The 24,664-nt window shown below is 49.2% G+C and overlaps 1 protein-coding gene across 2 annotated transcripts in view; it reads right to left on the reverse strand.

Moving 5' to 3' along the window:
* KSR2 (kinase suppressor of ras 2) overlaps nt 1-24,460 on the reverse strand; it is a 435,190-nt gene extending 410,730 nt beyond the window's left edge. Inside the window, exon 1 of one of the 2 annotated variants that reach the window (XM_070065978.1) lies at nt 23,222-24,459. In XM_070065978.1, the coding sequence (XP_069922079.1) occupies nt 23,222-23,401 (180 nt within the window). In that variant the 5' untranslated portion in view covers nt 23,402-24,459. Of the gene's footprint in view, nt 1-23,221 lie in introns of both variants that reach the window. The other variant, XM_070065979.1, reaches the window with a different exon arrangement.
* Nucleotides 24,461-24,664: the final 204 nt, after the last annotated feature.

Here is a 24,664-nt window from a genome sequence, read left to right on the forward strand (position 1 = left end):
TGCCGGCACTGCAGGTGGCAGCTTTACCCGCTACGCCACGGCACTGGCCCCAGAGTGCATTTTTTTTAATTTTTATTATTATTATTAATTTGACAGATAGAGTTAGACAGTTAGAGAAACAGAGAGAAAGGTCTTCCTTCCGTTGGTTCACCCCCACAAATGGCCACCACAGCCAATGCTGCGCCAGCCAGAAGCCAGGAGCCAGGTGTTTCCTCCTGGTCTCCCATGTGGGTGCAGAGGCCCAAGCACTTGGGCCATCCTCCACTGCCTTCCTGGGCCACAGCAGAGAGCTGGACTGGAAGAGGAGCAACTGGGACTAGAACCCAGCGCCCTTATGGGATGCCAGCGCTGCAGGTGGAGGATTAGCCAAGGGAGCCACGGCGCCAGCCCCCAAAGAGTGCATTTTTAAAACCGAAGTCTGCATCAAGTTCCTTAGGTCATCATGACATACTGACCCACAGAGGTAACAAAGTGACTCCAGATATTTTTATTAACTCATAAATGTTTAAATTTTTTAAAATTTCCATTTCATTTGAAAGGTAGAAAGACAACAAGAGAAAGGCATCCATTGGTTCACTATCCCAAGGCTCGTAATAGCAAGGGTTGGGCCAGGCCAAAGCCAGGAGACTGGAACTCCATCTGGGCCTCCCATGTTGGTGGCGGGGACCCAAATCACCTGCTGCCTCCCCGGGTGAGCATCAGCAGGAAGCTGGAATTGGAAGCAGAGCCAGGACTTGAACCCAAGCAGTGCAATATGACATGTGGGCATCCCAAAGCGCTGAGCCACAGACCCACTCCTAAGTCACAGATTTATTTGCAACATTACATACACCAAAAGCCTTCTCTTTTAAACTCTGGGAGGGTTCACAGTTGGCCCAATCTTTCTAAAGGATGGTTGGACCAGAGATGAGAAAGCCTCCCAAGCATGCGGTGATTCTACTTCTAGGTATATTGATTCAGCAAACAAAGCAGAATACTTTACAGAGGTTTTCTTTCCAAAGTGGTCATTAAAGTCTCTGTTTACAAGAGTGAGAAGCCAGATACAATCTAGCTTACTAAAGGGTACGGCCTACTCAGCTATGCTATATCTTTATGCTGGAATGTTACAGAGCCACCAGAAACTCTAGAAAAAATAGTTTTGCTAGCGAAAGACATTCTTAAGTCAATTTTTTTTAAGATTTACTTTATTTATTTGAAAGGCAGAGTTACAGAGAGAGAGACAAAGAATGAGGTCTTCCATCCACTGGTTCACTCCCCAAATGGCTACAATGGCTGGAGCTGCGCTGACACAAAGCCAGGAGCTTCTCTGGGTTTCCTACATGGGTGCAGGGGCCCAATCAGTTAGGTCATCCTCTACTGCATTCCCAGGCACATTAGCAGGGAGCTGGATCAAAAGTGGAGCAGCTGGGACTCAAACAGGCACCCATATGGGATGCCAGCACTGCAGGCAGTAGTTTAACCCACCATGACACAACACCAGCCCCAGGTCGATTTTTTTTTTTTTTTTTTTTTTGAGAGACAGATAAGAAATCTCCCACCTGCTAGTTCATTCCTCAAAGTGTGGCTAAGTCAGGCCACAGCAGGAGGCATCCTGCACATCCAGCAAATGCATGGAACAAACACTCCTGACCCCAGGGCTCCTCCCCAGTCTGAACCTGGAAACATTTCATCAGCTTTCAGAAAAAGTTTTCTCCCAAAGGGGCCCCATCCCCCTCACCAAATGTTCATAGCGGCATCACTCACAACAGTCACCAGGTGGAAAGGCCCCAAACGTCCATGAGCTGGCGACTGGGTACACAAAGTCGACCCACACGCTGGAATATTATTCAGCCACAGAAAGGAGTGATGTACTAATACACGCTATCACACGGATGGACCTTGAAGACGTGAGGCTGAGCGAAAGGAGACATACTGCAGGACTTCACTTGTATGAAACGTCCAGAACAGGCAAAATGAGTGACAGAGGACAGATGAGTGGACAATCGAGACTGATCGCTAATAGCTACAAGGGTTTTTCATGTGTAGTGATGGAAATGTGCTGGATTTACTTAGCAGTGAAGACTGAAAAACGCTGAGATACTAAAAATCACTTGACTGCACACTGTAACACGGTTAGAGTGCTGCCCTTTTTTTTTTTTTTTTTTTTTTTTGACAGGCAGAGTGGACAGAGAGAGAGAGAGAGAGAGAGAGAGAGAAAGGTCTTCCTTTTGCCGTTGGTTCACCCTCCAATGGCTGCCGCGGCAGGCGCACCGCGCTGATCCAATGACAGGAGCCAGGTGCTTCTCCTGGTCTCCCATGGGGTGCAGGGCCCAAGCACTTGGGCCATCCTCCACTGCACTGCCGGGACACAGCAGAGAGCTGGCCTGGAAGAGGGGCAACCGGGACAGAATCCGGTGCCCCGACTGGGACTAGAACCCGGTGTGCTGGTGCCGCTAGGTGGAGGATTAGCCTAGTGAGCCGCGGCATCGGCCAAGTGCTGCCCTTTATCTCAATTTTTTAAAATAAAGAAAATCTGGAATGACAATATTAATATCAAAGAATACAGTTTTCAGAGAAAGGAAAATCACAAGAAACTCTAAATAATGATACAAGGCCAAATGACCAAGAAAGAACCATGCACGTGTGCATACACTTTACGTAATCCAAAGCACATGAAGCAAAAACCACTGGAAGTGAGAAATAACACGGACAAGTCCACAGCACGGCAGAAAGCATCATCTCCCCCTCTGTGAACAACCAGAGGCATTGGCTCTGTCTGTGGCGCCGGCATCCGAAATGGGTGCTGGTTCAAGTCCCGGCTGCTCCACTTCCGATCCAGCTCTCTGCTGTGGCCTGGGAAAGCAGTGGAGGATGGCCCAAGTCCTTGGACCCCTGCACCCACATGGGAGGCCCAGAAGAAGCTCCGGCTGTTGCGGCCAATTGGGGAGTGAATCAGCAGACGGAAGACCTCTCTCTCTCTCTCTCTCTCTCTCTCTCTCTCTCTCTCTGCCTCTGCCTCTCTGCAACTCTGCTTTTACAATAAATAAATAAATCTTATAAAAAAACTAGAAAGAAAACCAAAATATAGAGGATCAGAGTAATACCATCAGCCAACTAGATTAATTGACAGTTATGTTCACCAAAAGAGAGTATAACTAGAGTAATAAAATAACCCTTACGTATTTTAAGAGAATTGAAACCATACAAAATATGTACACTGGCCATAGTTGAATTAACATAGAAATCAATAACAAAAACATAACAGAAAATATTTACACACTTGAGAATCAAACAACATACATCTATAGAATACAAGCATCCAAGAGGAACTCTGAAAAGAAATTAGAAAATAGTAGGAACTAAAAAACAATGAAGGAGGCTGGCACTGTGGCCCAGAAGGTGGGTTAATGCCCTGGCCTGCAGTGCCAGCATCCCATATGGGCGCCGGTTCTAGGCCCAGCTGCTCCACTTCCGATCCAGCTCTCTGCTATGGACTGGGAAAGCAGTGGAAGGTGGCCCAAGTCCTTGGGCCCCTGCACCTGTGTGGGAGACCTGGAAGAAGCTCCTGGCTCCTGGCTTCAGATCAGTGCAGCTCCGGCTGTTGCGGCCAACTGGGGAGCGACCCAGTGAATGGAAGATCCCTCTCTCTCTCTCTCTCTCTCTCTCTCTGTCTCTCCTTCTCTCTGTGTGTGTATAACTCTAACTTTCAAATAAATAAATCTTAAAAAAAAAAAAAAGAATGAAGTCCTCAAGAAGGTTTCACAGTGAAATTTATAGCAATAACACTTACATTAGGAAAGAAGAAAGGTCTTAAATCAACAAACTCAGCATCAACCCTCAAGAAATAGAAAAACTAGAGCAAAATAAATCCATACCAAGAAGAAGAAAGGAAAAATAATATGAACAAACATCAATGAAATTGAAAACAAAAGAGAAAATAAGTGAAGCCAAAACCTGGTTCTAATAAAAGAAGAATTGAAATGATAAACTTCTAGGCCAGCGCCGCGGCTCACTTGGCTAATCCTCCACCTGTGGTGCCGGCACCCTGGGTTCTAGTCCTGGTTGGGGTGCCAAATTCTGTCCCAGTTGCTCCTCTTCCAGTCCAGCTCTCTGCTGTGGCCCAGGAAGGCAGTGGAGGATGGCCCAAGTGCTTGGGCCCTGCACCCACATGGGAGACCAGGAGGAAGCACCTGGCTCCTGGCTTCGGAACGGCACAGCACACCAGCCATAGCGCCATTTGTGGGGTGAACCAACAGAAGGAAGACCTTTCTCTTGGTCTCTCTCTCTCTCACTGTCTAACTCTGCCTGGCAAAAAAAGAAAAAAAAAAAAAGATAAACTTCTAGCCAGACTGACAAAGAAAAAAGAAAGAGAAAACATTACCAATGCCAGGAATGAAAGAAGGAGCAGCACTACAGATCCTACAGCAATGAAAAAAGAGAAAAGAGCAACTCTATGTATATAAATTCAATAATTTAAATAAAATATAATAATTTAAATAAAATATATTAATTCCATAAAAGCCATAAACAAGGAAAATTCACCCAAGAACAAAAATATTATATGAATAGACTTGAAACTATTTTTAAAATTCAGTTTGTTGTTAAAAGCTTTCAACATGAGCCGGCGCCGCTGCTCACTAGGCTAATCCTCTGCCTTGCAGTGCCGGCACACCAGGTTCTAGTCCCAGTCGGGGCGCTGGATTCTGTCCTGGTTGCCCCTCTTCCAGGCCAGCTCTCTGCTGTGGCCCGGGAGTGCAGTGGAGGATGGTTCAAGTCCTTGGGCCCTACACCCCATGGGAGACCAGGATAAGCACCTGGCTCCTGCCATCAGATCAGCGTGGTGCGCCGGCCACGGCGGCCATTGGAGGGTGAACCAACGGCAAAGGAAGACCTTTCTCTCTGTCTCTCTCTCTCACTGTCCACTCTGCCTGTCAAAATAAATAAATAAATAAATAAATAAATAAATAAATAAATAATTTTAAAAAATTTAAAAAAGCTTTCAACATACACAACTAGTCTCATATAGTTTCACTGGTGAATTCCAAACAACACATAAAGAAAAGTATCAACAATTCTGTACAATTTCATCCATAAAATAGAAGTAGAAGAAGCACTTCTCAACTTATTTTAGGAGGCAAGTATGACCCTGGGACTTAAAATAAAGAAAAACAGTACAAGAAAGTAAAACCACAGATTAAAATGCCTTATCAACATAGACACAAAAATCTCCATGAAAAAGGTAACAAGTGTAATCCAGTAATTACACTAAAATAATAATATTCTAATAATACACCATGACATGTACAGGAATGCAAAATTAGTTCAAAATTTAAAAATCAGGGGCTGGCGCTGTGGCGCAGTGGGTTAACGCGCTGGCTTGAGGTGCCAGCATCCCATATGGGCGCCAGTTCTAGACCCGGCTGCTCCACTTCCGATCCAGCTCTCTGCTATGGCCTGGGAAAGCAGTAGAAGATGGCCCAAGGCCTTGGGCCCCTGCACCTGCGTGGAAGACCCAGAAGAACCTCCAGGCTCCTGGCTTTGGATCGGCGCAGCTCCAGCCATTGCAGCCACTGGGAAGTGAATCATCGGATGGAAGACCTCTCTCTCTCCCTACTTCTCCTCTCTCTGTGTAACTCTGATGTTCAAATAAATAAAGAAATCTAAAAAAAAAAAAAAGCAATTAAAAAATTTCAAAATAAAACAGTATAATCCACCATACTAATAGATAAAAAAGATAAAACACATGACCACATCAATTGACACAGAAAATGCTCTTAGGGGCCAGCATTGTGACATGGTGGGTAAAGTCACTGCCTGTGATGCTGGCATCCCGTATGGGCATCAGTTCAAGTTCTGACTGCTCCACTTCCAATTCAGCTCTCTGTTATGGCCTGTGAAGGCGGAGAAGGATGGCCCATGTGCTTGGGCCCCTGCACCCACATGGGAGACCTGGAGGAACCTCCAGGCTCCTGGCTTTCACCTGGCCCAGCTCCGGACATTGTGGCCATTGGGGTAGTGAACCAGTGGATGGGGGATCTCTGTCTCTCTCTCTCTCTCTCTCTAACTCTTCCTTTCAAATAAATAAATCTGTGTTTAAAAATAAAATAAATTTAACAAAATTCAACACCTATTCATCAGTAAGGCTTTTAATAACGGAAATATAGAGGAAGTTCTTAACCTTACAAAGGTGAGCATATACCAAAACAAAGCTAACATCACACTTCACAGTAGAAGCCTAAACGCTTTCCCCCTAAGGAACAAGACAAAGATGTCTTCTCTCACTATTCCCATTCAACATCACAGTGGAAGTCTGCTCAGTAAAACAAAAATGAAGTTTTATTTTAAAGAACAACTCTCCCTATTCGCATTCAACATGACTGTCCAGGTAGAAAATCCCATAGAATATAGAAAAATAAAACACTTTTTACTACTCCCAAATATGTTTACCAGAGTCACAGGATACAAGTTCAACACACATACACAAAAATCACATTTCTAACAATGGAAATTAACAATTAGAAATCAAAAAGGATTTTTAAAGACTTATTTATATGAAAAGCGCAGTTACAGAGAGAGAGGGAGAGAAAGAGAGATTTTTCCATCCCTTGGTTCACTCCCCGAATGGTTGCGGCAGTCAGGTGAGGGCCAAGCGGAAGCCGGGAGACTGGAACTTTATCAGTGCTCCCAATGGGTGCAGGAGCCCAAGTACTGGGGCAATCGTGCACTGCTTTTCCAGGTGTGTTAGCGGAGAGCTGGGTCAAAAGTGGAGCATCCAGGACTCAAACCAGAACCCGTATGGGACGGCGGCATTGCAGGCAGTGGCTTAATCCACCACACCACAACACTGGTCCCTAAATCAAGAAACATCATTCACAACAGATCCAAAAACCAAAATACTTAGGTGTTATTCTAATAAAATACATGCAGGGATCTATATACTGAAAACCACAAAACACTGAAGAAAGAAATGAACCAAGACAAAAGCAGACATACCACATTCATGTACTGCAAGACCTGACGTAGCTGTCAATGTCCTCAAAACTAATCTATAGGTTTAAGAACTAACTAAATACAGGCTGATTCTAAAGTTTACAGGAAAGGTCAAAGGAGCTAAAACAATTTTGAAAAGGAGGAGAGATTTGGAAGATGCGTACTATTGTGCTTTAAGAATCACTACAAAGGTACTATGACCACAACAATGTGGTCTCTGCAAAGGAGCAGACACAGAGATGAATGGAACAGAAAAAAGAATCAAGAAATAGATGCTCACACATATGACCAATTGATTTTTTTAAAAAAAAAGTACAAAGGCAAGTCAATGGAGAAAGAAATCTTTTCAGTGAATGGCTTTGAAACAACTAGACATTCAAATGCAAAAAAAAAAAAAATGAACCTTGACTGAAACCTCACACCATATATAAACATGTACCATAGATGTAAATGTATACTGTACAAGCATATAACTTTAGTGAGAAAATATAAAAAAAAAAATTTGTGACCTGATGTTTGGCAGAGTCCTTACATAGTACAACAAAAAACATGACTCATAAGCACATAAAATGATAAATCAGACATTATCAGATTTCAGAAGTTTTGTGCTATTAAGGGGGAAAAAGACAACCCAAAAAAATTGAGAGAAAATATTTACAAACTATATATCTGACGGAGGACTGTATTGAGGCTATGTAAAGTTCTCTCAAAACTCAACATAGGGGACCAGCACTGTGGCAAAGCAGGTTAAGCCGCTGCCTGCAGTGCCAGCATCCCATATGGGTGCCAGTTCTAGTCCCAGATGCTCCACTTCCAATCCAGCTCTCTGCTATGGCCTGGGGAAGCAGTAGAAGATGGCCCAAGGCCTTGGGCCCCTGCACCCACGTGGGAGACCCAGAAGAAGCTCAGCTGGGCTTCAGACTGTCCCAGCTCCAGCTGTCACAGTCATTTAGGGAGTGAACCAGAAGGTCTTTCTCTCTCTCTCTCTCTCTCTCACTGTCTCTGCCTCTCCCTCTCTGTAACTCCACCTTTCAAGTAAAATAAACCTTAAAGAACAAAAAACCTCAACAATAAGGAAACAAGCCATCCAACTTCTTCCAGTGGGCAAAAGAACTGAACAGACGTTTTACCAAAAAGGTTATATGGAGGCCGGCGCCGCGGCTCACTAGGCTAATCCTCCGCCTTGCGGCGCCGGCACACCGGGTTCTAGTCCCAGTCGGGGCGCTGGATTCTGTCCCGGTTGCCCCTCTTCCAGGCCAGCTCTCTGCTGTGGCCAGGGAGTGCAGTGGAGGATGGCCCAAGTGCTTGGGCCCTACACCCCATGGGAGACCAGGAGAAGCACCTGGCTCCTGCCATCGGATCAGCGCAGTGCGCCGGCCGCAGCGCGCCAGCCGCGGCGGCCATTGGAGGGTGAACCAACAGCAAAAAGGAAGACCTTTCTCTCTGTCTCTCTCTCTCTCTCTCACTGTCCACTCTGCCTGTCAAAATAAAATAAAATAAAATAAAATAAAAAAATAAATGAATAAAAATAAAAAAATAAAAGGTTATATGGAAACATTAAAAAAAAAATTCAACACCGTTGGTCATTATAAAAATGAAAATGAGGCCGGCACCGAGGCTCACTAGGCTAATCCTCTGCCTGCGGCGCCGGCACCCCAGGTTCTAGTCCTGGTTGGGGTGCCGGTTCTGTCCCGGTTGCCCCTCTTCCAGGCCAGCTCTCTGCTGTGGCCAGGGAGTGCAGTGGAGGATGGCCCAAGTGCTTGGGCTCTGCACCCCAAGGGAGACCAGGAGAAGCACCTGGCTCCTGCCATCGGATCAGCACAGCACACCGGCCGTAGCAGCCATTTAGGGGGTGAACCAACGGAAAAAGAAAGACCTTTCTCTCTGTCTCTCTCTGTCTCTCTCACTGTCTAACTCTGCCTGAGAAAGGAAGGAAGGAAGGGAGGAAGGGAGGAAGGGAGGAAGGAAGGAAGGGAGGAAGGGAGGAAGGGAGGGAGGGAGGGAGGGAGGGAGGGAGGGAGGAGAAAAGAAAAGAAAAGAAAAGAAAAGAAAAGAAAAGAAAAGAAAAGAAAAGAAAAGAAAAGAAAAGAAAAGAAAAGAAAAGAAAAGAAAAGAAAAGAAAAGAAAAGAAAAGAAAAGAAAAGAAAAGAAAAGAAAAGAAAAGAAAAGAAAAGAAAAGAAAAGAAAAGAAAAGAAAAGAAAAGAAAAGAAAAGAAAAGAAAAGAAAAGAAAAGAAAAGAAAAGAAAAGAAAAGAAAAGAAAAGAAAAGAAAAGAAAAGAAAAGAAAAGAAAAGAAAAGAAAAGAAAAGAAAAGATGAAAACCACTACACAGGGGCGGGCGCTGTGGAGCAATGGGTTAATGTCCTGGCCTGAAGCGCCGGCATCCCATATGGGCGCCAGTTCGAAACTCGGCTGCTCCACTTCTGATCCAGCTCTCTGCTATGGTCTGGGAAAGCAGTAGAAGATGGCCCAAGTCCCTGGGCCCCCTGGGCCCCTGCACCCACGTGGGAGACCCGGAGGAAGGTCCTGGCTCCTGGATTCAGATCAGCACAGCTCCAGCTGTTGCAGCCAACTGGGGAGTGAACCAGTGAATCAAAGACCTCTTTCTCTCTCTGCCTCTCCTCTCTCTGTGTTACTCTGACTTCCAAATAAATAAATTAATTAAAAAAAAAAAAGAAAAGAAAACCACTACTTGGTTAGTAGAGAGGCAACAATAAAAATGCTGGCCTTACCAGTGTTGAGGGGGTGGTGGAACAGCTACAGAATGGTACAGTTACTCTGGCAAACAGTTTGGCAGGGTCTTAAGAAACTAAACCTATCCCTACACCATGATCTGGCCATATTGCTTCTAGGTATTTACCCATGAGAAATTAAAACTTACGTTCATACCAAAGCTGCAAGCACATGTTAATAGAAGCTCTCCGCTTATGATCACCAAAACCCAAACACCAATCAAATACCCTCCAACAAGTACATGGGTAAGCACTGACCTAACCAACGCTTCTTAGCAACACGAAGGAATGAAAGACTGGCGCATGGAAGCACTGGGGCTCAGCACTGTGCTGAGTGAATACAGTCTCCAGAGCTACACGCCAGACGATTTCATTTCTACAACTCTCAGAGAGCCAGAACCACGGACACAGAACAGGTCGCAGTCGCAAGGGGGCTGCAGAACAGGGAGGGGCAGACAGCAGAGGGGAGCATAGAGGAGGGCTTTTGGAGGCAAAGAATTGTTCTGTGTCCTCATGATGGGAGGCCTTACAGGAAGTCATTATGAGTCAAAACTCAAGTCAAAAGAAAAACAGGGGCAGGTGCCGTTAAAGCCTCAGCCTGCGGCGCCAGCATCCCATAAGGGCACTGGTTCAAGTCCCGGCTGCTCCACTTGTGATCCAACTCCCTGCTAATGCACCTGGGAAAGCAGCAGATGATGCCACAAGTGCTTGGGCCCCTGCACCCACATGGGAGACCTGGAAGAAGCTCCTGGCTCCTGGCTTTGGATCAGCTCAGCTATGGCCATTGTGGCCATTTGGGGAGTGAACCAGCAGATGGAAGATGTATCTCTTTCTGTGTGTCCCTACCTCTCTCTGTAACTCTTTCAAATAAATAAAATAAGGAATCTTAAAAAAAAAACAGTTATGATGGATGATTTCATTTTTATGCAGGTCTAGACCAGATTAAAAGCTAATTCATCAGGGCCAGTATTACGGCATAGCGGATTAGGGGGCCAGTTGTGGCACTGGAATCCCTTAAAGGCATTGGTTCAGGTCCCGGCTGCTCCACTTCGAATCCAGTTCCCTGCTAATGTGCCTGGGAGGGCAGAGGATGATGATCCAAATTCTTGGACCCCTGCCACCCACATAGGAGACCTGGATAGCATTCCTGGCTCCTTAGCCCAGCCCTGCCAGTTGCAGCCATCTAGGGGAGTGTGAATCAACAAACAGAAGATTCTCTCTCTCTCTCTCTCTCTCTCTCTAATAGATAAATAGATAATTTAATAAAAAGTAAAAAAAAAAAAAAAGGCCGGCGCCACGGCTCACTAGGCTAATCCTCCGCCTTGCGGCACTGGCACACCAGGTTCTAATCCCAGTCAGGGCGCCAGATTCTGTCCCGGTTGTCCCTCTTCCAGGCCAGCTCTCTGCTGTGGCCAGGGAGTGCAGTGGAGGATGGCCCAAGTGCTTGGGCCCTGCACCCCATGGGAGACCAGGAGAAGTACCTGGCTCCTGCCATCGGATCAGCGCGGTGCGCGGGCCACAGCGGCCATTGGAGGGTGAACCAACGGCAAAAGGAAGACCTTTCTCTCTGTCTCTCTCTCTCTCACTGTCCACTCTGCCTGTCAAAAATAAAAAAATAAAAAATAAAATTTTAAATAAATAAAAAGTAAAAAAATAAAATAAAAAACCAGAAAACTGGTTGACTTAAGGGAAAGGATGAGACTTAGCCATGTGATGGTAAATACACTATATCTTGGTAGACATTTAGGCTACACTGGTATATACATGTGTCAAAACTTAATGAGGGGGTCAGTGTTATTGCGTAGTAGGCTAGGTTTCCGCCTGCAGTGTGTTTGGCAGTGGTTAAGACACCGCGAGATGCCCGAATCCCACACTGAAGTGCCTGGTTAGAGTCCTGGCTCCTCCACTTGGAATCCATTGTCTTGCTCATGTGCATCTTGGGAAGTAGCACACAATGGCTCAATTCTTCAGGTCCCTGCCATCCAGGTGATCCAGGTGGGAGATATAAGGTGAGTGTGGGCTCTTGGCTTCCACCTGGCCCACCCATGGCTGGGGTATTTGAGGAGTGAACTAGTAGACAGAATCTATCTCTCTGTCTCTGTCTCCTTCTCTCTAGCTCTCTACAATTCAAATACAATGAAAAAAAAATTTAATTTAGTGTATATACACTTATAATCTGGAGTTTCCATTCTATGTCCATTTTACATCAAAAGAAAAAAACAGTGAACTTTAATTAATGACCTATATAAGGAAGTACTTAGGGGAGAGAGTATACTGTTACCTAAAATTTATTTTTTTAATATTTATTTATTTATTTATTTGAAAGGCACAGTTATAGAAAGAGAGGGAGAGACAGAGAGAGCGAGATCTTCCATCCACTGGTTCACTCCCCAAAATGGTCACAATGGCTTGAGTTCCAGTCAAAGCTAAGAGCCTGGAACTCCATCTGGGTCTCCCACAAGGGTGACAGGGGCCCAAGCACTTCGGCCATCTTCTGCTATTTTCCCAGGCACATTAACAGGAGCTGGCTCAGAAGTGAAGCAAGGCCGGCGCCACGGCTCACTAGGCTAATCCTCCGCCTTGCGGCGCCGGCACACCAGGTTCTAGTCCCGGTCGGGGCACCGGATTCTGTCCCGGTTGCCCCTCTTCCAGGCCAGCTCTCTGCTGTGGCCAAGGAGTGCAGTGGAGGATGGCCCAAGTCCTTGGGCCCTGCACCCCATGGGAGACCAAGAGAAGTACCTGGCTCCTGCCTTCGGATCAGCGCGGTGCGCCGGCCGCAGTGCACCGGCCGCAGTGGCCACTGGAGGGTGAACCAACGGCAAAAAGAAAGACCTTTCTCTCTGTCTCTCTCTCTCTCACTGTCCACTCTGCCTGTCAAAAAAAGAAAAAAGAAGTGAAGCAGCCAGGACTCAAATCAGCAATCCTATGGGATGCCAGCCTCTCAGGCAGTGGCTTACCTCACTGCACCACAACACCAGCTCCACCCTGCAATCTATTGGGAAAACATCGATCAACAAGATGGACTCACCGATGGAAAGAGGGAGTGACTGATGGACAAATACGTAATAAAGCAAGTGGAGCAACATGTGAGTGGCACCACGTGGTAATAATGTTCACTGCAAAGTATCTTCAACTTGGCTGCATGTCAGAAGCTTCCTAATAAAATACTGACGGGGAACATGCTATTGCTGTTCTGCTGCCTTGTACAAGCTACTGGGTGAGTGTGAGGGTGTGCAAGGCAGGGTGTGGCAGGCAGAGGTCCCTGAAGGGCAGCTTTCCTCGGAGCCGAGGAATGAGAATCCACACTTGCAGCTTGGATGTTCAGGTCAGATAATGATAACAATATGTAAAGCAGTATTTAAAGGTGCTGTGCCTCCTTTACTAATAAAAAAAAAAAAAAAAAAAAAAGTCCCTGGGCTGCCCCACTGGACAGATTCTTCTTGACACCTGTTGGCCTGAGTGTTGAGCCCAGGCTGCCAGCCCTGGTTAAGCATCACCCCGGTGATTTCGTGCACGGACAACAGGGAAACACTCGTGACTCCTTCTGACTGGTGTGATGATGCTCTGGGTACCACTGCCAACAACTCCAGGTCTCACAAAAGGATAAGAAGAGAACTCCCACACAGCAGCAAAGTTTCGACCAGAGACTTGCCCGGAGTTTATAGGCACAACCATCTCTTGGTTGTACCTGGTAGGTTCATGATCTAGGTGCAAGCTATTTATTTATTTATTTATTTATTTATTTTTACAGGCAGAGCGGACAGTGAGAGAGAGAGAGACAGAGAGAAAGGTCTTCCTTTTGCCGTTAGTTCACCCTCCAATGGCCGCTGTGGCCAGCGCGCTGCAGCTAGTGCACCACGCTGATCCGAAGCCAGGAGCCAGGTGCTTCTCCTGGTCTCCCATGGGGTGCAGGGCCCAAGCACTTGGGCCATCCTCCACTGCACTCCCAGGCCACAGCAGAGAGCTGGCCTGGAAGAGGAGCAACTGGGACAGAATCCGGCGCCCCAACTGGGACTAGAACCCGGTGTGCCGGCGCCGCTAGGCGGAGGACTAGCCTATTGAGCCGCGGCACCGGCCGCAAGCTATTCTTAAAACTATCTTTCAGCATACATATATATATATATATGCTGAAATATATATATAATTTATTTATTTGAAGGAGATAAATATATATACCTATATATAAATAATAAATTTGTAAAGGAAATTATGTCATTTTTTTAAAGATTTATTTTATTTACTTGAAAGACAAGGAGAGACAAAGATAAAGAGATCTTCCATCTGCTAGTTCATTCCCCAAATGGCTGGGGCTGGGCCAGGCTGAAGCCAGGACCTGGGACTCCACCTCGGTCTCCTACGTGGTCTTCCAAGTACTCGGGCCATCTTTCACTGCTTTCCCAGGTGCATTAACAGGGAGCTGGATTGGAAGCAGAGCGGCTGGGACTCCAACTCATGCTCTGATAGGGGATGCTGATTTCAGTTTAACCTGCTGCGCCACAACACCAGCCCCTAGCTTGGCTTTATAATCAAGGAAACTAAGGCTTGTAAAGGAGAGATTTAGGGACACAGTAATTAAGACACCATTTGGTACATCTGCATCCCACATCAGAGTGCCTATGTCCAAGTCCTGGCTCTGCTCCTGATTCCAGCTTCCTGCCAATGCACACTGTGGGAGGCAGCAGGTGATGGCTCACATGGTTGGGTCCCTGCTACCCACATGGGAGACGCTGATTGAGTTGCAGGCTCCAGGCTTCACCCTGACCCAGCCCTGAGCTCTCTCTCTCTCTCCCAACCTTGGTGGGTGGGTGGGTGTGTGCTTCCCTGCCTTTCAAAGAAATAAAATAGGAGCCGGCACTTAGGAGCAGCGGGTTAAAGCTCTGGCCTTCAGTGCTGGCATCCCATATGAGCACCAGTTCTAGTCCCGGCTGCTCCTCTTCCGATCCAGCTCTCTGCTGAGGCCTGGGAAAGCAGTAGGAGATGACCCAAGTCCTTGGGCCCCTGCACCCACGTGGGAGACCCGGAAGAAGCTCCTGGCTCTGGATCGACACAGTTTCAGCCATTGCGGCCATCTGGGAAGTGAACCAGCAGGTGGAAGACCTCTCTCTCTGTCTCTATCTCTCTGTGTCACTCTGTCTTTCAAATAAATCTTTTAAAAAATGAATCAAATAAATAAAATAATAAGTAAGTAAAAAACAGATTAGAAACCTCCTCCCTCTTTCGCCTCATCCTCACTTGCCTCTGAGAATGCTCCCACGCGTCCCACCTCCCTTCAATAATCATCCTCTGTCACAGTCACCAGAGAAAGTGCCACAGGGACACAGCCGCTCATCCTGACTCTCAGCCCCACAGCCGCCCCTCCCTCCACATCACTGCCATCAGCCTCTACGTGTCCCCTTCCTGCTTTCTACCCTTCTGGGCCATGGTACGGTCGGGGACCCACAGTAGAGCAGTAAACCCCCAACCCTGCACCTGCTGCTGCCGTCCTAAGCAGTGTGGGTCACACCACTGCCTCTGAACTCAGCAAACGAAGAGCCTGCTAAAGAAACCTGTCCACACTTTCTGCTCCTACTTTGGTCCCCGCTCCCTCCCCATCCACCAGCTTCTCCGTCCTCCTTCCTGGCTGCCACAGGTCCCCTGTCGGTCTCGGCCTCTGAACACCTCCCCTGACGCCAAGCCCAGAGCTGCGGGCCTTGTCCCATCTCCCCTAACAGCTCGGGCTGACTGAGTGGGAGCCCAGAAAAAGACGGATTCTCTGCAGGGAGGAAGACGGCCCAGGTTTCTGCCCACTGGGAACACAAGGATAACAAACTCCCTCACAGAACACAGCCCAACACCCAGGGGACAACAACCCTCTGGAATGAGGTCTCACTCACACTCCACGAGAACAAGACAGAGGACAGGACAAGGTCTTTCCAGGCTGGTTACCTTGGGAAAGCAGTAGAAGATGGCCCAAGTGCTTGGACCCCTGCACCTGCGTGGGAGAGCCGGAAGAAGCTCCTGGCTCCTGGCTTCGGATTGGCACAGCTCCGGCTGTTGTGACCAATTGGAGAGTGAACCAGCAGATGGAAGACACCTCTCTCTCTCTCTCTCTCTCTCTCTCTCTCTGCCTCTCCTCTCTCTGTCTCTCCTCTTTCTGTATAACTCTGACTTTCAAATAAATAAATAACTATTTTTTAAAAAGCCACATCACTGCTGGCTTAGACTTCCACAATTACTCCCGACTGCCTCTCTGCTCGCAATCCTATCCCCCTACAGTCCACCTTCCCAGCAGCAGACAGATCTTTTAACAACATAAATAAGGGCCACAAGTTTGACCTAGGGGCTCACTCTTCAGCTAAGACACACACTGGGTTCAGTGCCCACCTATACCTCCTGGCTACAGTTTCCTGCTGATGCAGACCCTGGGAGAGAGCTCTGATGGTTCAGGTGATTGATGGGTTCCTGTCACACACAGGGAGACCTGGACTGAGTTGCTAGCTCCTGGCTTCAGGCTGGCCAAGTCAGGATTGTTGCAGGTATTAAAGGAATAAACCAATAGATGGGAGGGCTCTATCTCTATCTCTCTGTCTCTCAAGTAAATAAAAAAAATTTTTTTGACAGGCAGAGTTAGACAGTGAGAAAGAGAGAGAGAGACAGAGAGAAAGGTCTTCCTTCGGTTGGTTCACCCCACAAATGGTTGCCACGGCCAGTGTGCTGCACTGATCCGAAGCCAGGAGCCAGGTGCTTCCTCCTGGTCTCCCATGCAGGTGCAGGGCCCAAGCACTTGGGCCATCCTCCACTGCCTTCCCTGGCCACAGCAGAGAGCTAGACTGGAAAAGGAGCAACTGGGACAGAACCGGCACTCCAACTGGGACTAGAACCCGGGGTGCCGGCGCCGCAGGCAGAGGATTAGCCTAGTGAGCCGCAGCGCCGGCATAAATAAAATTTATATATCAGTCTCACTCCCGATACAATAAAATCTGAGTATCTGCCGACGCCGCGGCTCACTAGGCTAATCCTCCACCTTGCGGCACCTGCACACTGGGTTCTAGTCCCAGTCGGGGCGCCAGATTCTGTCCCGGTTGCCCCTCTTCCAGGCCAGCTCTCTGCTGTGGCCCGGGAGTGCAGTGGAGGATGGCCCAAGTGCTTGGGCCCTGCACCCCATGGGAGACAAGGAGAAGCACCTGGCTCCTGCCTTCGGATCAGTGCAGTGCGCCGGCCACAGAGCGCTGGCCGCGGCGGCCATTGGAGGGTGAACCAACGGCAAAGGAAACCTTTCTCTCTCTCTCTCACTGTCCACTCTGCCTGTCAAAAAAAATTTTTTTTATATATCAGTCTCGCTCCCGATACAATAAAATCTGAGTATCTGTGACCAGGGCCGAGCTCCTTGCTCCACGGAGTCCCTCATCCCTTCCCCATCCACTCACTCCAACCCCAGTCATCTCCTTGTTCCAACAGCAACGCCGGCACGTCTCTACGCAGGAAGATGCACCTGACATTTCCTCGGCCCCCGGTATTTCATGGCTCGCTGCCTCCAGGCAGCCTTTGCCGCTCATCCTGCACCCCTCCCCACTTCTCTCCAATGTCCTTTTGGGTCCGTCTTCTGTCATTACGGCGGCATGTTGTTATACTGGTTATTCATTGTCTCCCCCTCCCCGCCCACACAACCCCATAAATCAGACCTCCTGAAACCCACAGCCACATCCCTGATTCTGGGCTTATCTACATAACATGATCCGGTCAGCAGGACCCCAGTAAGGGTTGCTGTGGCGTAGCAGGTAGAGCCGCCAGCTGCAATGCCGGCATCCGTATGGCCGCCAGTTCACATCCCCACTGCTCCACTTCCAATGCAGTCCCCTGCTAATGGCCTGGAAAAGGCAGCAGAAGATGACTCACCCATGTGGAAGAACCAGATGAAGCTCCCGGCTTTGGCCTGGACTAGCCTGGGTAATTGCAGCCACTTAGGGAATAAATCAGAGAATGGAAGATATGTGTGTGTGTGTGTGTGTGTGTCCCTCTCTGTGTGTGTTACTCCTACTTTCAAATAAATATAGTCTTTAAAAAAAGGATGTAGCAGAGGGCCGGCGCCGTGGCTCACTTGGTTAATCCTCCACCTGCGACACCGGCATCCCATATGGGCGCCAGTTCTAGTCCCAGTTGCTCCTCTTCCAGTCCAGCTCTCTGCTGTGGCCCGGGAGGGCAGTGGAGGATGGCCCAAGTGCTTGGGCCCTGCACCCGCATGGGAGACCAGGAAGAAGCACCTGGGTCCTGGCTTCGGATCGGCGCAGCGCCAGCCATAGCAGCCATTTGGGGAGTGAACCAACCGAAGGAAGACCTTTCTCTCTGTCTCTCTTTCTCACTGTCTATAACTTTACCTGTCAAATAAAAAAAAAAAAAAAGAAATAGCAGAGATTTAAGAAGGGCTTGTGCATCAGGGGCTGGCCCTGGAAACACTGCTGCAGCTACCATGTCCAAAACCAGGCTATCCTGCTGGAGAAACCAAGTGGAGAAGAACTGAGGCTCCCCAGCCAACCAGCAGGCCCCCGGCACCTGAACAGGGCGCATGAATGAGCCCAGGCCAGCACCTCCCACAGCATCATGGAAAGTGAAGATGGTTGTCTTAAGCCCAAAGTTTCCCAGCAGAGATCTAAGATGGAACACAGGCAGGACAAAGAATGGACAGATGCGTGGCGACCAGGCCCTTCCTGCACAAGGAGATTGTGCACTGATCCCCGTACCTGCAATTTGACCAAAATCAAGACCAGCTCAGAACACATCCCCCTTGGCCAGTATTCTCTGATCCTAATATTCCCTGCTCACCTTCTGGGGTGAGTCCTTCAGGGTCTCACCCATCCTGCCCATCCTACAGCAAGCTTCAGCCACAGGCCAAATCTGACCTACCACTTGTTTTGGTAAGGCCTGGTAACTAATACATTTTACAAAAGGAAATGTCAAAAAAGTCAAAAGAAAAATAATATTTCATGACATGTGAACATTTTATCAAAATCAAATTTCAAGGTCTATAAGTAAAGGCTTATTGGGAAATATGCCCCTGATGTCCACTCTGGGATGCATTGTCAGTGGCTACTACATAACAGCAGGGTTGTGTGCTTGTGTTGAAAAGCACAAGGCCTGGAGCCAGCACTGTGGCACAGCGGGTTAACGCCCTGGCCTGAAGCACCGGCATCCCATATGGGCACCAGTTCTAGTCCCGGCTGCTCTGCTTCCGATCCAGCTCTCTGCTATGGCCTGGGATAACAGTGGAGGATGGCCCAGGTCCTTGGGCCCCTGCGCTCACATGGGAGACCTGGAGGGGGCTCCTGGCTCCTGGCTTCAGATCGGCACAGCTCCAGCCGTTGCGGCCATCTGGGAGCGAACCGGTGGATGGAAGACCTCTCTATCTCTACCGCTCTGTAACTCTGTCTTTCAAATAAATAAAATAAATCATAAAAATTTTTTAAAAATAAAATAAAATAACCCCAAGGCCCAAAAAGCCTCAACTATTTACCACCCGCTCCTTCACTAAAAACATTTGCCAGTCCCTGGTGTAGACAACAGATGAACCATTAAATGGCTCTTTTATTGGATTCACTCCAAATCCATTCAAACCTGGTTGGTCTGACTCCCCTATCCTCAATCAGACCCCAGGAGTTTGAGCGCCTTTCACTGGTTTTGCACGACCCACTGTCAGGTAACCCCCATTCAGGGCAGCTGGGCCCTAAGCTCCCTGTGAAGACATGGTAACGGCTGCATCTGTAGTGTTGCTCTTGCCTAGCAAGGCCTAGACCCTCCCATCCTCCACTCCACGCCAAATCCCCATCTCCCCAACCATGAAGGCTTCCCTACCTGCTTTGCCCATGTTCCCCCCAGTGTATTCTGTGGAATAAAAGTCCCCAGAGAAATCCTTGGAAAAAGGAACCATCGTGGGCTCTGTGTGCTCCTGGAGGCACAAGGCACATGTGTGGCGTCAAAGGCTCTGAGAAGCTCTGCAGTAAAGACAACCATTTTCCTTTGCTTAATCCAATCTTCTCCAAACGTAGTAACCAAGTAGTGCCTTTTTTTTTTTTTTTTTTTTTTTTTTTTTTTTTTTTTTTTTTTGTCTACAGAATGCTTGCTGACCATAGCATCCAGTACAGTGCCTGGGTTTCAGGATGTGTTACAAATGAAAAATGCTGACACACTACAGAATTAGGGTTCAACAAACATACTTTGGAAATACAGCCAAGTTCCTTCCTCACTCCCACTGACCTGAGCTGTCGCCTCCCACATTATCTGTTGCATGCCATGGAATGCTAACTGTCCCACCATCATGGCTGTTCTTAGCTTGGCATCAGCAGGCACTGGATTTTCCACAGTGCTTGTCTCTGGACAGTGTTCTCTCTTTTAGTCCTCACAGTCATCCTCTCAGGTCTACTTTCACCATTTTGCCAAAAAAGAAGATGAACTATGGACCAAGGAAATCTAAATCACTACTAGCCTAAGATAATGTAAATAGAAAAGCTAAAGCTGAAATATACATCATAACTCCACGGTTCACTGAAGTTTTCTTCCTACCAAGATATGATCCCTCATCACCTGCTATGCTGGAAACTGCTGACTGACCATCCAATAGCCACTTGTGCCAGAATCCTGATTTTGTATAGAGCGACAACAAGTCATCTCAGGCAGCAGAGAACGATCTGCGTAAGCCGATCATGCTGTGTTCCCACTTCCCCACTCCCTGCCTCCCTTGCAGCTAGGTCTAGCCATCCAACCCAGGTCTGACCACGAAGACACAATTAAACACCATCTGTGGGCTGAAAGGATAAGGTGTCTTGGGGAAACAAAGGCATGGCCCCTAATCCTCACCCTGACCTCTTTCCTGCCTTGAACTGGATGTGACAGCTGAAGCTGCAGGAGCCATGTTGCAACTCTAAAGGGAAGGGCATGGGAATTTCCAAAGACATCAGCCCTGATCTTACTGACCAATTGGAACAACTCAAGCACCCATCATCCCTCCAGAATTCTGACTACCTGAGAAAAAGAAACCATGATTTGCTCCCCCGTTATAGTTGGGTTTTCCATTTCACGCAGCCTGATGCACACTTACTGGGCCCACTCACCATCTTCCATGTCAGCAGTTACTCTTTGGATTTTATCACTTTTCACACAGGTTTTATTAAATTTGTCTCCCTAACCATGGCGTATGCTTCTTGCAGGTCAAGTGCATGTTGGATAATTTTGTTTCTATAGGAGTCGCATGCATGTTAACAAGTTTTGCTGATTACCAAGGTTTTCAGAGATGGTCTATTCCATTGATTAATTACTTGAGTCTTTGTGAACAGGAAGGTTTCACCATGAAGCACTGAGATACAGTATCTATTTCCCAATGGATTCGTATTTTTTCCAGAATGTCAACAGGAAACCATGCATCAGAAACTCCTAGACCGTGCCCTTCAATCCCAACCACACTTGCATCTCCAGGGTTAGCAACAGAGAATCTGCATCTTAACAAGCACACATATGTGGTTTTGAGACTCAGAACTAGACAACTGCTAGGGTAGAAAATTCAGCAGATTCAAGCCTGAGGACTGGCAGGACTTAACAGGAGCCCTTGTCTGGTCCTGCAGGTCTGAGAAGTCTACACTGGCATAATCGCTGGAGACTGCTCCCCAGGCAATACGGAGAAAGCGGTTGGCATGCTTTGAAGCTAACTGGGACCAGGAAACCACACACAGATACAGTCCCTACATCTCCAACTCCTCCAGCACCGCTACCACTACACCAAGGCCTCCACTGCAAGTTTGAAAAAGAAACGCATCTGTAGAAAGCCAGCAACGAAACACAGAACCTCCTGTGACAATCACTACTGTCCAGGTAGTCATTAGAGGGTGGAGTGGGGGGCAAAAAGGATGAGAGGAAAACTCTGGAGAAACACATAGTAATACAGAAACTAGCCTTTGGGACTCGCTTGGCTCCCAGGAGCAGACGGGCTTGGGTGGCCTTTGGCTTATTTATCTTTTTGCTGCATGCAGTTTGGAACAGAATCTGCTCTTGGACACTGTTGTACAGAGACAGAGGGTGGGCGCCAGAGCAGAGTCCTACCCTAGCCTGCTGGTCCAAGCTCTGAGAAAGGCAATACCTGCGCCTCCCAACACAATTCCCACTCCCCCAACACCCCCTTGACATTTATCTTATTTCGCTTCTGAGGATCATGTTCCCAGATGACAGGTGCGCACAGACTCGCATCCAAACAGTGCATGAAACCCCACACACAAACACCCACTGAACTCCTCTTTCAAAGGATGGCCTTCTGTATGTTGACCTCTGGCCAAATTTAAAACCACGGAAGAAACAGGCCTGAAAGTGAATCAGAGAAGCCCTTGCCCAAGTGAGAACATGAGGGCCCCAGGGAAGGAAGAGTTCAGGCCTCGGAGATGCACAGGGCAGGACCAAGGTGAACCTCCTGCATCCACTCCACCAAAGAGAGATCACCCCCGCTCACCGCTGCAACCCTCAGCAAATGCCAGCCAGCCCACAGCAGTCCCCAGATCTAAGCAACCCAGGTGGGCCGCTGAGCCGCTTTGTGGGAGGGGAGTCGACGTGGAAGCCTTCAGGTGTTTGAAACAGTGTGGATGCCCCATGAGTCCACAGACACCTAGCATCTTAACAGTGTACCAGAAACCCTCCTTGGACCACAGGGCGTTCTGCGGGAGTAACTGCTGATGTCTTCCTTCGGGGAAAGTTTGCATCCTTCCCCTAACCCATCCCACCCCTCAAAACACCGCTCCAAACTCCCCCTCAACTTCTGTCGGGAAGGAGGTTCCAACACACCCAAGGCATGGCCTCCTCCGGACCGGCTTCGGCGCAGTCCCATCGGGATCCAAGAGGGTTTCCCACACCACCCGTGTGTGCTGATTCAGGCATCGCTATCTGTCTTTCCCTTTATACACATTTCAGGCCTGCAACAGCTCGCTGCATCGAAATGATCCGATTGGCAATGGATTGCTCCATAGGGATTTTCCCCCCCAGCACTTTGCTTGCTAACGTGTACATCACTGGAAACAAAACAAAACAGAAATCCAAGGAGCAAAGGAGGGGGTGGGGGACAGTGGCTGAGAAAAAAGCAGAGGTCTCACATTTATCCGCAGCCCCATTCTGCAAGCAAAAGCCACCTTTCGACCACCTGCAGAACGCGCAAGGTCACGTGGGTTCTCTGCAGCTCCTTAGCGTCTTGCCCAGCACACAAGCCCCCGTGGCATATAAACAAATCCACAAGCGGAAAAAACGAGAGGACTCCCTCTTCGGAGGGGAAGCGAGTGAGGATGCTATGATAATAAATACGGAATAACAACCACTACTTACTACTACCTCCACCCAGCCAAGCAGCGCGGAGAAGCAGCGTCCGGCGAAGCCTGCGCCGGGCGATCAGTCACAGAAAACCTCCCCGAGCCCACCTGGCGTCCATTCCCTCCTCCAGCCTCCTGCCCCCAGCCCGCAAGATCCCAGGGCGGAAAGGGCCGGGGAGGCGAGGCTCGATGGTCGCCGTAAGCAGCACCTACCTCCAGGGTCCGGATTTCTTTTTGTGTGAGGTCGTTGGAGGTAGCACATTTGGTCCTAAGCCCTTCCAGGTTGGAGATGCTCAAGTCTATCATGTTTTGGACCAACTCGCACTGCTGTAGGGCTTTTTGCAAACTCAGAGGTTGGTGCTCTTCGCTTTTCGTCATGTTTTCCTCATCCATCGCTTGCACTGCAGCCCCCCTTCCCCTCCTCCTCCTCCTCCCAGAGAGAAAAGGGGGGAGGGGAATGCTGGCGAAGGCAGTCTCCCCCCTGCGCCGCTCCAGCCACTGCGACTTCTCACCAGCGTCTCCTGAAGAAGCAGCCCACCATCTCACACGGGCTTGAGGGGGCGGGGAGGGGGGGGGAAGGAGGAGGAGGAGGAAGGGACGAGAGCTAAAATGTATTATTTTATTTTGGGGTACCAAGCAGACTCCATTAGAATTGTCCCCTCTCTCTGAGTCCCTGGTCTCTGAAAAGGAGAGCTGCCGGTTCTCAGAAGCCAACCAGGTGATGTGATGCTCTCTGTACACTTAGCAAGGAGGAGGAGGAGGAAGAGGAGGAGGAGAGGGGGAGGAGGGGGAGGAGAAGGAGGAGGAGGAAGAGGAGGAGGAGGAAAATAGCGCTCACTCCTTACACACCGGCTCCGTGAAGGACAAAATTATATACTGGGGGCTGGCTGGCTTTTATGTCAAAAAAAATCTAGTTGGCCCCCCTGCCGGCTGCAGGGAGCCGGCATGGTCCACGGTTTGGGGCGCGTTCTCAAGGCGCGGTCTGCATCGCTCCCGCGGCTGCGGCGGCTGCTGTCTCCTCTCCGCGCCGCTGCTGCTCCTGCCGCCGCCGGGCTCCGGGGGTGACGGCTGCTGCAATCGCTCCTGCCTCGCTCCACACCGACATCTTGCCTGTCAATCACGGGGCGGGGGGGAGCGAGGGAGCGCCGGCGAGGGATGGAGAGCGAGCGAGGGACCTGCAGGGGAGCGGGTTGGTGGAGAGGCGCCGTGCGCGCAGCCGCCCCAGCCGGGCCCCGGCCCCGGCGCGCCAGGGACCCGCTGGAGGAGGCGGAGGAGGCGCGCGCAGGCTCGCGCACCTGGCCGGGGGAAAGGCCGGCTGCCGGCGAGGGCAGCGGGGAGCTGGGGGCGGACTTTCCAGGGGCTGCGGCGCTCGCGTGGCAAAGTGAAATTACTACCGGGCGTGCGTGCGTGAGTGCAAGCGAGCGAGCGAGCGAGCGGCCGACGGGCGGGGGCGCGGGGCCAGCGCGCGCGCCGGGCCGAGGCTGCTCCCGGGGGCGGCGGCGGTGGCAGCGAGTGTGCCAGAGCCGGGAGGCTCGGCGAGGGGGCGGGGAGAGGGACTGGGCGGCGGGGGGTGGGGGTGGGGGCCACTACTACGGCACCGCTCTCGCGAGACGAGGCCGGAGGACCGCTCAGCAGGTGCGCTCCGACTGGGAGCAG

Source organism: Oryctolagus cuniculus, chromosome 21 (genome assembly GCF_964237555.1).
Source record: "Oryctolagus cuniculus chromosome 21, mOryCun1.1, whole genome shotgun sequence".
Taxonomy (NCBI): domain Eukaryota; kingdom Metazoa; phylum Chordata; class Mammalia; order Lagomorpha; family Leporidae; genus Oryctolagus; species Oryctolagus cuniculus.